Raw genomic sequence first — 14,147 nt, forward strand, 5'->3', positions numbered from 1 at the left:
AGGGACAGAAGTCCCAGGCGGCACAGGAGGGACGCAGCAAGGAAATAAAGGGCAAAAGACAGGGAGGAAGACATAGGAGATCCTTGCGTGCAAATGGCATGGTTGTCTGTGTAGAAAGTCCCAAGAAATCTGCAAAAACTTTAAAATAAAACTTCAAGGACTAATAAGTTCTGAGTCGCAGGATAAAAGATAAATGTACAAAATTGGTGATGGATGCCAAAACTAAAAATGCAACATTGCTAAGGTCAGTGTCCCTGCAAAAGTCGTCTGTTGGAATTGAAACCCCCAGGTGACGGTATCAAGAGGTAATGAGGATTAGGTCATGAACGGGATTCACACCTTTATCAAAGAAGCTTCACACATCTCTGTCCCCTCCAGGACACCTGGGAAGCTGAGCCTGCCCTCACCAGACAGTGACTCTGCCAGGACACCTGTAACTTGAGCTTCCAGTCTCCAGAACTGTGAGGCATACATTTCTCTGTTAATAAATTACACAGTTTGGGGCATTTTGTTATAGCAATAGACAGACTAAGACAAATACCATTTATAATCAAAAGAAGAAAGAAAGACAGGAAGAGAGAGAAAGGAAGGGAGGGAGAAAGAGAAAGAAAGGAGCCAAGGAAGAGGGGAGGAGAATACTTAGGTATATATTTAATAAAATACATCCAGAACGTGTATGCTGAAAACTACACATTGATAAAAAATATATATATAACTAAATGGAGACACACGTTGTTGCTGATAGATTGGAAGATGTAACGTAACACAGACGTGATCCTCCCCCCCCCCCCGGTTTGATACATATTATTTAGCATAATTCCATCCCAGCAAGATTTTGTTTCATAGACATAGACAAGAATATTCTAAAATTTATATGGAAAGGCCACAGACGTGGAATAGTTAAAGTAATTTTGGAAAGCAAGGAGAACGTACAAAGAAGCCAACCTCCTGATTTTAAGCCTGCCCTACGGCCACAACAACCAAGGCTGTGGATTGACAGAGGGGTAGACACAAAGACGGACTAACAGAGTGGAGAACCCAGGAACAGACTCTCGCAAACAAGCCCAGTGGGTTTTTAATAAAGGCGTAAGAGCAGTTCAGTGGAGGAGAGGGACTTTTTAACACAGGGTGCCGGAGTGAGATGGTATCCATAGTGAAGTGTGACTCTCTCCTGAGTCCATGTACAAACATTAACTCCAAAGTGGTGTGACCCTAAATCTTTCAGGAGAAAATCCTCACAATAAAGGACCAGTCAATGAATACTCAGACTTAACACCACAAAACTACCATCAAAACAGAAAACACTAATAAACTTGACATCATCAAAATTTAAAATGTCAACTGTTTAAGATAAAGCTAAAAACTAGGAGAAAATATCTTCAAACCATAGATTGGATGAAAAAGTAGTTTCTAATAAACAAATCTCAAGAGTAAACCAACGGTATAATTAGGAAAGGGTGAAAGACACTGGCAGGCGTTTTATCAGAAAGGATATACAGGTGGCAGATAAGCACTCGGGAAGGTGGTCAACGTCATCAGCCCTCGGGAGACACCGGTGAGAGTCCAGTGAGCTATCACTACATGCCTACCAGAATGGCAGACATAAAAATAAAGACCACGCCCGTGTTAGTCAGGTTCTCCAGAGAAACAGAACTAACAGGACTTATATAGATATGTAGGCTTTCTTATGGGAATTGGCTCACACAATAAGCAGGGCTGGGAAGACCCATAATCAGCCACCTTCCCTAGAGGCCCGGGGAAGAGACGGTTCTTCAAATTCCAAAGGCCTGAGAACCAAGGAGCCAATGGTGCAGAAGATGAAAGATGTCCCAGATCAGGCAGGGAGGCTGGGGACAAGAGGCCAAGTCCTCCTTCCTCTGCCTTCAGGTTCCACTCAAGCCCTCAATGATGCCCCCTGCCAAACGGGGGAGCACAGTCTCTACTGAGTCCATCCACTCCAATACTAATCTCATCCAGAAACACCCCCAGACACCCAGGAAGAACGTTTAATTTGGGAACCTGACTGCAAGTCAAGATGACATAGACAACTAGCCACCACAATATCAAGCGTTGGCAAGACTGTGGAGACCACTCGGGTGAGTGTCAGATTTACCGCCACTGTGAGAAGTAGTTGCAGATGAAATTACCAAATTATACTACGTACATGTATGAAGAATCCACAATAAATGTCACTTTTATGTATATCTATGAAGCACCAATTGAAAAAACAATAAATAAACAGACCAGGAGAATTGTAGAAGAGGAAGAGGGGGAGAGAGGAGGGGAGGAAAAGAGGGAGGACTGGGGATTGAAATGGAGCAGATTATATTCCATGCATGTGTGATTGTACCAAAATGAACCCCGCTACTATGTGTAACTATAATGTACCAATAAAAACATTCTAAAAAGAAAAATGCAACAACCATATGACCCCACCACTGAATTCCCGGGCATGTATCCCAGAGAAAGGAAGACAATGTGCATATAAGAAGGCAGCTTCATTCAGAACATTCAAAGGACAGACACGGCACTGGTGTCCTTCAGCTGACTCAGGGTTAAACCAACTGCAGCACATCCACAAAATAAAATACCCACCTACGAAGAGGAGCAACTACTGGTACAGCAGGAACCTCCAGAGAACGAGGCTGCCTGAAAAATTACTGACCAGAAAAGGTCGCATGTTCTATGATCCCACAATTCGAATCTATACTTTATGAATGTCCACATCCTGGTGGTCACACATTATAAGATGTTATGAACTTTTATGATTTCACAAAACGTTAACCATTATGGGAAGCAGGCAAAGTTCACATGAGACCTCTGTATTATTTCTTATGACTACATACGAACCTACAAGCACTCAAAAGAAAAAGTTTAACTTCCGAAAGGCAGAGGGGAATGTTTTTAGCAAAAGATTTGCTAGATCCATGTATAAAAACATTAAAGAAGAGCTAAGTACACATAGAGATATACATATCCAGAAGAGTATAGGGCCAGGAGTAGCCAGGAATCTTCTAGAAAAGAAAAGACAGGTAGAAAGGAGACAAAAGGAAGGAAAAGGAGATATGACCTTAACCTGAAAGTCTGCACTGAAGATCCGCGTGCCTGTCCTCCCAGGGCCAGTTTTATTCGCGGGCACGTCGCTCCCGAATTTCCGGGAAATCTACAAATCTTCACTCACAATCTTAAAGCTACTAGAAATTCACTCAGTTACCAAAACTTCCCTGAGCAATGTACCAATACATGTATTTTTGGAATAGACTCAACAAAGGAAGAGATGATAATTTAAGAAACTTCTACTACCAGGTACATTCCAAATGTTATCCGTTGATCACATAGTGGAGACGACGTTCCTCTAAGGTCCTGGGAACAGCGATCACCACACTGAGGTCATCCCTACAGGCTGTCTCATGCACAACCCTCACAGTTTCCTTTAAAAGAAGAGCTCAAGGCCCCCATAATGCCTCTCACTCCAGAGATATCCTGCACCCTCCCTTTCCTGAACAGGTCTGCTTGTCCTTCTAGCTCATCCTAAAATTCTTTTTTACCAGCCGCACGCTGTGGTGCACACCCGTAGCCTGTAATCCCAGCAGCTGGGGAGACTGAGGCAGGAGGATGGAGAGTTCGAAGCCAGCCTCAGCAACTAAGCAAGGCCCTAAGCAACTTAGTGAGATCCTGTCTCTCAATAAAATAGAAAAAGGGTTGGGGATGTAGTTCAGTGATTAAGCATTCCTACTTCAATCCCTGGTACCAAAAAATAAAATAAAATTCTTTTCTGCCACATTTGTCAAGGACTGGGTCATCCCAAGTTGAGGTCCCCTTCTCTAGGACCTCTTGGACCCCTCCAGTGACACTTACCCTACTTCAATCAGTATAAAGCTGTAGTGACTCAGTCTGTATAGCATTAGTGTTGGGATAGATGAGCAGCCCATGGAACAGAACAATCAGAGCCAGACCGGTACCTACAAGAACTCCTGAGAAACGCTGCTGCAGACCAACAGGAAAGGGCTAGTCCCGTCAACCCGGGGCTGGGGATTGATTATGAGTCCGGGAAACTGAAATTTCTTCCTCACCCAATACTAAAAAAAAAAAAAAAGAAAGAAAGAAAAAATCAGTTATAAAAAAGTTGAAACTTGTAAAGAAAGAAATATTTTATTTTTTTCTAAAAGCTACAGGCTAGCATCTTTATGGTTCCAGGTGGGAAAACACTGTTTTTGATATGCGGGTCTCTCCACATTTTCCAGGCAGGTCCAGAACTCCTGTACTCCAGTAAACCTCCCGGGCCAGCCTCCTGAGTACACGCCCTGAAAAAGATTTCCTAAACAAAGGCTAACTGTAAAATAATAAAATAATAATAATAATAATAATAATAATAATAATAAAATTTGACTAAACTAAAATTGAACGCTTGTCTATCAAAACATACAACAAAGAGAATGAAAATAAACCTAAATGCTGAAAGAAGCCATTTGTAACACCAATAACCAACAAGATCAGCACCTAAAATATATAAATACTTTTACAAAGAATCAATAAGAAAAACTCAACAACTGAATTACTAAAAAGATCACAAAAGACTTATATGAAAGGCATTTCTTATGAGAGGAAATGAGAGTGGTCAGTGGATCTACAAAAGATGTTTAATGTCACTGCTAATCAAAGAAATGAGGATTCAATCCAAATGGAACACTACTTCCTCTTAGCACGTTGGCAGAAATTAAATGTCTAAGGAAGCAAAGTGTTGGTGAAAATGTACAACAATGAGAACCTGTTGCATGCTATAGTATAGGACAATCAAATAGGAAAAATCTCCTTGGAAATCAGAAATGGAAAAGCAATGGACATTACTTAGCAAAGATGCAGAGGAACTGAACACATCACCCCACAATTTCATTTCTAGCATAATCTCTGAGTGCATCAAGATGCAAGTTCAAGATGTCATACAAGTATGGCCTGCTCTAGCAGAAAACCTGCAGATGATGTAAATATCCATCAAAGGGCCAATGACAAGCTGACACAGACCATCAGCCACACAGACATTGCTGACTGAAAATGGGGGAGAGGAGTCAGGCAAGGATACATCAAAGAGCATTTTCATTTTTTATAAAGTTTTAAAGCAGGTAAACTATAAAGAAAATCACGAGAATGATTACAATGAAAATTTAGGATAGAGGAGACCCTGGAGAGTGGGGCAGGTAGGAAACCCATTTGGAAAGATACACACCAGGGTTTCAAGGCTATTGCTTGCCCTTCTATTTGTTAAACGGTGAGGGGTGTTCTTATTTTTTAAACTGTACATGTACAGTATGCATGCCCTTTTTTTTAATAGGAGACTTCACAACCAAAGTACATAATGTGTTGACAGTCAGTAGGGAGGCAGGGAAGGTCCTGGTCTTGCCGACCAGCTGTCAGCTCCAGGAAGGATCTGACCACCCTGGGGGTGGCTGCTGGCATGGACCTGTGGCTCATGGGTGAGACTGGGAGTGAGTAAGCGGGCAACAGGCCCCTTTGGGCACCCTCCCCTCATTTCAGCCACATCTACATGGCTTGGGAGACTTGTTTGAGCTCAGAGGAGGACTTAGGGAGCCATGGAGTACCAGTGGTGCAATTGTGCACCACGTGATCCCAGGAGACACCATTCACAGCAGCCTGCTTTATGTGAGACTGGCCGTGGAGCCAGCAGCACGTGGAGCCATGTACACCTCATGTAATTCTTAGGTTCTGTTACCCTCATTTTACAGATGCGGAAATCCAGGCTTAGAGACACTAACTTATCCAAGCCGCACACAGGGCAAAACTAGATTTAAAACTTCATTCTGCCTGTGCCTAGGCACATACCGGAGTCTGAACAGAGAATTGGCACACAAAACTCCCTCACCCTAATCCTGCTCTGAGTGATGCTGACCCTTAGGCTTCGGATCAGCATGCCAGTCCTCAGAAAGCACATCCAGGTTCCCTGGTGGACTGGGGTCAACTGTACAGAACGGGGCGACAACAGCGCTGGGTTTGGGTTGGACGTTGGTTCTTGCACCAATCAGTGGTCTCAACTCAGGCCTCAGTTTCTCCTTCTGGCCCACGCAGGTAGATGACAGCTAGCGCTCAAGGGTCCGCCAGGCCCCGCCCCAGAGGGTGGGGCTGAGAGTGATCACGTGGAGGGGTGCAGGGTCCCGGGAGCCCCGCCCCGCCCCCCGCGCTAGGGGCCCCGCCCCCTCGCCGTCTGGAGTCGGGAACCCGGAGCCAGCTGAGGGCGCAGGGCTGGCTAGCTACGCGCCGCCACGCCGGGACTGGTGAGGTGCGCGCCGCCGCCGCGGGGACCCGGGGGCGCCTGTTCGCTGCTCCGCCCGCTCCTGGCCTGCGGTGCAGGCGGCTGGATCCGCAGCAGCAGCGGCGACAGCGAAAACTCGAGCGCCAGTGGTAGCAGCAGTAGCAGCAGCAGCAGCGGTGACACCATGGATCTGTCTTTTATGGCCGCACAGGTAACGGGGTACCTTCCCCACGCGCCCTGGGTGGCCAAGTTTGAGGAGGTGCAGGGCCACAGCCACGCCAGCCTCGCCCTCCTCGCAGGGGCTGAGCGCAACCGGAGCGCTCGGGCTGGGCGGTGGCGCCCGCCTAGGATCCATGCCCTGGTCCTTTGTCCCGAGCCAAGCCGGGCAGCCTCACCTGGTGCTCGCGCGGGGGGATGGAGCGGGGCGGGGTGGGGTGGGCGGTGCACCTCGCGCACCCGAGGTGGAGCTCTTCCCACTCCCGGCCCCTAGCGGAGGCTGGAAAGCGTCGAGGAACCCGAGGAACCCAAGCAGCCGAGTCGCCCCCTCCCTGCCCAGCCCCCACCCCGAAGCCTTCGGGGGCTGGCGAAGCTCAGACCCGCCGGAACCGGGTGGGCGGTCTACCGCGCACTTCCCAGCTCTGATTTGCGAGGCGTGGATAGGTGATCGACCACTTGCGGGTGACCTCGGGTGCCCCGCTTCTCTCCCCTGTGAGTGGGGACCACAGCCCCTGCCGCCTGGAGGAAGGCAGTGAGACTTTGTGACCTGGCAAGCTTCAAAGCCCAGCGGTCGATTTACCCATTTTTGCTTTGTGCTGAGTCTGATTAGCCCTCAGTGCGGGGCGCGACCATAACTCTTCCCTCCACGCAAACAAGCTCCTCGTGGCAGGGAAAACTAACGACCTTTTCCCGCACCAGCTGATCTGGGCTCCTGGAGAACCCTTTGAGTTCTGAGCGTGGGTGGTCATTATATTTCTGTGCTTTACCTTCTAGAGCCTGAACAAAGACAAACCCCCCATCTGTAGCTGCCGTGGCCCTTGGGAAGACCCATGCTGCCCTGTCTGGCTCTAGGGGAGGGCCACGTTTGTCCGGGGAGAATGAGCCCCATCCATCCCTTAGACCCCGCATCTGCCACAGCTGCGTTGGCTGAGCTGAGAGCCAGGGCAGGGGGGCCACCCGTACTCCCCTCTGTCTCCTGGGTGTGTGGCAGGGGACCTTGCCTGCTGATGTTTTCTTTTACCAGAACGAAGTTTGAGGGGACACTTTCTTTTCCCCAAACTTTAAGCTTAAAATCTAACAGCAAAATCCAGACTGTTGAGGGTGAGTCCCCAGTCCAGGGCGTCAGAGGAAACAGTCCACAGGTCATCTGGGGGGAATCCAGAGCCCAGCCTTTTAGCAGCCTCTTAACAAGTTTTCCATGATGCCAAATTGCTCTTAGGAGCAGAGCTGGCCCTTTTTGCCTGGTTGTCCATTTCCTGTTCCTAAGTCCGTCCTCATAGATATTGTCATGTCACAAACAGTCATAGATAGAGGTGTCTTTAGCTGCCCAAGGAGGTTTTCTGGGATTTATTTCGAGGTGGAGAAGGAACTCACACAAGTCTGTGGCTGCCTTCCCCTCTGGATCCCTTGAAACCACTGGCGTTTCCATGGTTACAAGATAAATTGATCATTGCTAGCCCTGGGGCTGGCTGGAGCATCAACTGTTGCTATGGTGACTTAACAAAATAAACATAGGGTTTTTCAGCAACTATGGGCAGAACCTACAGAGGTTGGGTTTTTCTTTTTTCTTTTCCTTTTTCTGTTTTTGTTTTTGTTTTTAATTCACATTTCGCATGGTCAATTTATTTCTGCCAAAGTGTTTCACAGTGATTTCTTGCTCCGCGCTATGGTAGCTGCAAGGAACAGGAATATGAAGTATCACACAAATGGAAAGCATGTTAAAGGGTTGCTGAGCACCTACTGTGTGCCAGATGCCAAGCATTTGGCGCATTGTATTACAATAAACCCTGACAAATCTGTGATGTAGGCCCTGTTTTTACAGATCTGGATGTACCAAACTTTATAACTTTATATCAGATTAAATAATTTACCCAAGGACACTTTGTTATAAGGAAGAGAACTGAGCTTCAAATTGAGGCCTGAGAATCTGCAAGACTGTTGGGTGTTCCACCTCATTGCTTCACCCCAAAAAAGGCACAGTGAAGGGAACAGACAAATGCATTTCAAGAGGGCTCACTCTTCCCCTCCCCAGGAAGTGTTCTCACTGTGGCGCTTTTCTCAGAGCCCCTGTGGGGTTTCCTCCATGGCTGCATCCTGGTGTGGGTCTTCCCTGCTATCTCCATCCGGGTGGGGACTGTTACTTCTTTATCTGCGTCACTTGACTGTGCTTGGCTAGAGTGAGTGCTCAGCGCCTGGCCTGGCATGTACAGCGGCCAGCAGGTATGTGTGACTGTGTCTGTCCCCACGCAGCCAGCTGTCAACAGTGGGTAGCCCACAGAGAAATGCTAGTGCATCATCCACTTCTTCAGCAGACGTTGGTCACCTGCCTGGTGCCAAACTCCATGCCAGGCGCCAGGACAGGGGTGCTGGTGAATGGTATGTGGTTTTCTTTCTGGGTGCTTGTAGACCGTTGGACAAACGATGGGCCAGGCAAAACCTAGCAAGGGAACAGGTCAAGTGCTCGGCTGATTAGCATACCTAACACACAGTAGGCTCTCCACAAGTATTTCTGAGGTGATTGGATGAGGACAAGATGTGTATTCCTGAAAGACACGGGAAGACAGTGAGTGAGAGATGTCAGAGGTGAACACCTGCCATCCCCAGGACGTTGAGAATAGATCTCTAGAAGGATTAGATCTGTGGGCAGATTCTGACCTGGAGCAAATGCATCCTGGGAAGAGAGGCATGAGGAGCCGGGAGTCCAGGAGACATTCAGAGTCCTCCGGGGGGTGGGGGACACAGTAGGGCCAGGAGAGAGGGGCTAGGGTCAAGTTCTGACTGGTGGACGGTTCATCGGTCACTGGTGGAAGCCATTGTGGGTTCTGGACAGGGCAGTGGCACGTCACTGAATAGTGTCTTGGGAAAATCTCTGCCCCGCGGCAGCTGGAGGCTGGCAGACTGGCGGGTTCAGGACTGCATGTTGGCCTGGTTTACTGATGAAGTGAACGAAACCATGTCCATGTGACCACCAAGCCCAAGCTTCCTCTCCTTGCCGTGTTACTAAATATGATTCCTGTTTGTGGGTTAAGAAAACCCAGAGCACACACACCTCCTTGGGAAGATGCCCTCTCCAAAGCCAAGCTTCCGAAAGACTTCCTTTTGGATGTGCTGAGTGGACCTCAGCTACCCTGGCAATCCTTCAGCAGGGTGCCCTCCTGGTGTGACCAGGGCTGCTCCCCAGGCCGAGGACAGGCTGCGGGTCCTGAAGGTCTGAAAGCTCAGCTCAAGGACCACACCCCAGCCTGCAGCCTGCTTTTCCTGCCCCAGGGTGCACCGGACGGACTCCAGGGACGAGGAGCATGTCCTGCATGTGGCCAGCATGCCCGTGGCATGGGTGCTCAGACTCAGTTCTGCCTCGCACTGTGGTGACTAGTCTCAACTCAGTAGTTCTCAAACATGACTGCCATTAAAATCACCTGGTGCTTTCAGGGTCCCCTGACCCTAGCCCAGGACCCACCCGATGCCCCATGAGAATCTAGGTGGGTCTTAGGAGCTGGGTGTCGATACTTCCATGGTTTGATCAAGACCAAGACCTGGAGTAGGGCTCAGCCCGCAACCCTCCCGGGTAGAACAAGTCTTTGGCTCTCTGATAAAAGGTCGTGAAAGGTCATGTGGTCACTGAAAATCACCAGATACAATACTGACTCAGCAATTTGAACTATTTAGGCCCACAATAGTATAACCTGTAAAATTACACAAAAATTGAGAAGTTCCCTCCCTCCAGACCACACCTGCTCCGGGGCAGGTCGGGTAGGTACTTTTATTGTTCCCACTGTCCAGACTGAGAGGAAGTGGAAAGCCAGGGTGACTCTGAGGACCCTTCTCCCCTGCAATCCCACCTCGTATCGCAGTTCAAGAACTGGGAGGCCCGGGGCCGCCCGGAGCCAACTCCTTGTCTGGTGTGCAGGTGTTGTGCCTGTACACTTTAAGCACATTCTTAAAGTAGTCCCTGTGGTTTCCTGGGGCTGCTGGAGTCAGTGAGGTGACTTAAAACAACAGGGGTTTATTCTCACAATCTGGAGGCCGGGCCATGGTCTCTGAAGGCCCTGGGAGAGAACCCGTCCCCGGCCCCTGTCTGGGATTGTGGCATTGCCTGCAGTCCTTGGTGTTCCTTGGCCTGAGGACCCGTCATTCCGGTCTCTGCCTCCAGCGTCACACGGTGTTCCTTTGTGTGTCTGTCTTCTTAAGGACACTGATCTCATTGGCTAAGGCCCACCCTTATGACCTTATCGTGACTACATCTGCAGAGACTTTGTTTCACAAAGGTCACATTCAAAGGTACTGGGGTTAAGGCTTTACTATATCTTTTGAGGGGACATAATCAACCCATAACAGGACCTGAAGACCCAGAAAAGATGAGGATCTTGCTTCTGGTGTCATTGGTCGCTGGTCTTAGAGAGGCAGTGAACGGATCGCTTCCCTGAGCCTCTGTTTCATCCTGTGAAATGGGGACATAACACCATTTATTTTAGTCACCCACGAGTGTTTCCCCTCCCCACACGGAGTGCTGGGGGAGGCAGGGTGTGACGCCCAGCAGGCTGGAGGTAGACAGTGGACAGTCGGGGAAGGCGTGAGGTTGGCTTGAGCTGTGTAGCTGTTCAGTGCGCAGGAGCGAGGGCCTTGCAGGCGGAGGGAGCCGTGGGCAGAGGTGGGGCGCCTGAGCCAGTGTCTGCTGTTGAACGGGGTCTCAAGGAGCCATTTGGCAAAAGAAGAGGCTGCAGGTGGTGAGGGTTGGAGAGGGAGCCAGTGAACCTGGTGCCAGCCCAGTGACCTCATGGAGTGGGGCAGCATGGGGAGAGGCTGTAGTGCCCTGGAGGGAGGGTCCTGGCCTCCGGGGAGCCCAGGCAGTGACTCCTGAGCTCCGGCTTGCTCTCTGTGCTGCAGTGCTGCTGGGCTTTGGGGAAAGCTGAAATTATGATTATCACGTGCAGGCTGGGTTTTTTAATGTTGGCATCTAATCAGAAATTTTTAACCAACCAGCCTGGATGAGGACTGCTTCACTTACTTATGCTTATTATTTCAGTTGGTTTAAAGCAGTGGTTTATTTTGCTCACTGTTTTGTGGGGTCAGAATTCTAGAAGGCCTCTGCTAGACGTTTTGTTTCTGCTTTAGTGGCATCAGCAGGGGCAGCTGGGGCTGAGTCCAGACCCAGCAAGTGGCTTCCTCCTGCACATGCCTGGCACCTCCAGGGAGCCTGGCCACTCCCTCCACCTGGCCTCTCATCCTGCAGGGGCCCTTCAGGTGGCTTAGCCTCCTCTGGCATGGAGGGCTCAGTCACTGCACTTCCTGCTTGGCCCCAGCTTCCCCCAGTTCCAACAGTCCCTGGTGAAACCTGCAGGCTTCTAAAAACCTCACTCTGAAAGTACCAGAGTGTCACTAACATGCATACCCTTGGTCAAGAAAGTCCCAGGGCAGCGGGGTGAGATCCAGCTTCCACTGCAAAGCACTGTGCATGTCCAGTAACCACAGGGAAGTGGAGGTGGCTCTCTGGGGACTGAACGGATCAGACAGAATGTGTGTGGGCTGGATCCATCCCCGGGCCACCAGTGGCTTATCTCTAGGCCGGGCAGGTCTGTACAGAGCTTGGCAAACCCTGTACTCTGCCAAGCCCTGAAGAGAGGCCAGTTACCATTAAGGAAGTAGGCCATTATATACTAGGCACAAACATAGGCAATTGCAATTATTTGACCATTTCTGACCTATGGAATGACCATTTCATACGGTTCAGCCTCACGTTGGACAGGTCTGGAAAGGCTTTCTGGGTTTGAGGAGCTGGAAGTCCCCCCATGTCTGTCCTCAGTCTGCCTGCTGGAACCTTGGTCCTGGCAAGTGGCGGGCAGGGTCACAGAGGGAGCATCATGTCACATGCAGGATGCCTCGTGAGATCAGACCAGAGCTGAGATGCAGGTGTGTGTTCCCTGCTGTCCCCTATGCCTCACACCCAGGATCTCAGGAGACTTACAGTTAATTTGCATTTTAATTATTTTTCATGGAGGAGAAAAACACAAAAGATGTCAGGCAGTATTGTCAGGCAGTATTGGAGAGGCGATTCTCTTATCTCTTGAATAGTTATTAGCTACACTCAAGGGCCTGTGGGATTGTTCTCACAGATCCGCAAGAAACCAGCAGAAGTTTCCTGTCCCCGGAGAAACAGGCCTCTGCCCAGAAAAATAGAATTCCAGGGAGCTTGGCAATCTGCTGCTTAGATGATATTTTCTCAAAGCAAGAATTATCATTAAAATACAAATTGTCTATTATCACAAATGTTTTTAGCTGGAGGGCCTGTCTTCTTTAAATTCCCATCAAAAAGATTTAAATATTTTATCGTTCTAATTAGAGCTACCTCAGAAGAGGGTATAAAGCTGTATTTTTGCAGGGGCATAATGAGCAGATAAGGAAGAAGTAAAAAAAGTTTTGTTAGTTTGCTTTTGACAGCACTGGGATTGAACCCAGGGCCTCGCACGTACTAGGCAAGTGCTCTACCCCTGAACTATGTCCCCAGCCCACAGAAACTTTTTTTAGACTGAATTTCCAGATAGCATTTAAAGACTGCCGACATTTGACCTGAGCCCTGGGCTCTCGGGAGCTGAGAGCGGGGAGCGGGGAGCGGAGGTGCCTGGAGGTGGACAGCAAGTCTCCAGGGAGTGCCTGAGTGCTTGGGCTGCCGGTCTGTGTATGCTGCCCTACTGCGGGGCTGGGCCCCAGTGTCCTGACCCCGAGAGGGTGGAGGCTCGTCTCTGGCACTCCCTGCTCTGTGCCTTCTTGTCATAGCTGCTTTTATGAGGTAGCCAGCACACCCTGTTTTGAACAGCACACCCGTCTCCCTAAATCCTCACAACAGCTTAAGGAATAAGCACTTTTTTAATAACTGAGGTCGAGTTATTTGCCCAGAGTCTACAGCTGGGATTCAAACACAGGTCTCTGAGCCACTTGGCCTTTTTTTTTTTTTTTTTACTTAAAGTTTATTTCAAGTTTTTTTCTTTTTAGAAGTTGTAGGTTCACAGAGAATTTGAAATCACCATGTTTTTCCATATACTCTGTCCATTTGCACCCCAGCAACCCCCACCAGAGTGTACACATGCTGCAACTGATGAATGGACACGTGTGTGTCGCCCAGAGTCCCAGGCTCACAGGGGGCTCCCTCCTGGCGTAGGACAGTCTGTGGGTTTGGACAAATGTATAATGCCTTGTTTCCACCATCACAGGACCATACGGATACTTTCACTGCCCTAAAACCCCTCTGTTCCCTGCCTGTTGGTCTTTCCCTCCCCACTAGTACCTGGCAAAAGCTCCTATTCATCTTTTTACCATCCCCATAGTTGTGCCTCTTCCAGAGTGTTGTATGATTGGAACCACAGTGTGCAGTCTTGTCAGGTCAGCTTCTCTCACTAGGTGCGGTGCACTTAAGTTTCTGCCATGTCTTTTTTGGCCGAAAAACTCATTCTTTTTAATACTAAATAATATACCGCTTTAATGTACCAGTTCACTTATCCTTTTGCCTATTGAAGGATGTCTTCATTGCCTCTAAATTTTGGCATCTATGAGTAAAGCTGCTGTAAACATCCACCAGCAGGTTTTTGTGTGAACAAATGTTTTCAAGAGCCTGTTTTAAAAATCCAATCTGATGATCTCTGCCCCTTAATCGAAGTGTTTAAACCATTTACGT

The 14,147-nt window shown here is 48.8% G+C and overlaps 1 protein-coding gene across 1 annotated transcript in view; it reads left to right on the plus strand.

The window, feature by feature from the left end:
* Window positions 1-6,246: 6,246 nt before the first annotated feature.
* Window positions 6,247-14,147, plus strand: part of C2H14orf132 (chromosome 2 C14orf132 homolog) — a 41,372-nt gene continuing 33,471 nt past the window's right edge. The window contains exon 1 of the mRNA XM_047533753.1: window positions 6,247-6,476. Within this exon, the coding sequence (XP_047389709.1) occupies window positions 6,450-6,476 (27 nt within the window). The 5' untranslated portion in view covers window positions 6,247-6,449. The remainder of the gene's footprint in view (window positions 6,477-14,147) is intronic.

The sequence above is a fragment of the Sciurus carolinensis genome, chromosome 2, assembly GCF_902686445.1.
Source record: "Sciurus carolinensis chromosome 2, mSciCar1.2, whole genome shotgun sequence".
Taxonomy (NCBI): Eukaryota; Metazoa; Chordata; class Mammalia; order Rodentia; family Sciuridae; genus Sciurus; species Sciurus carolinensis.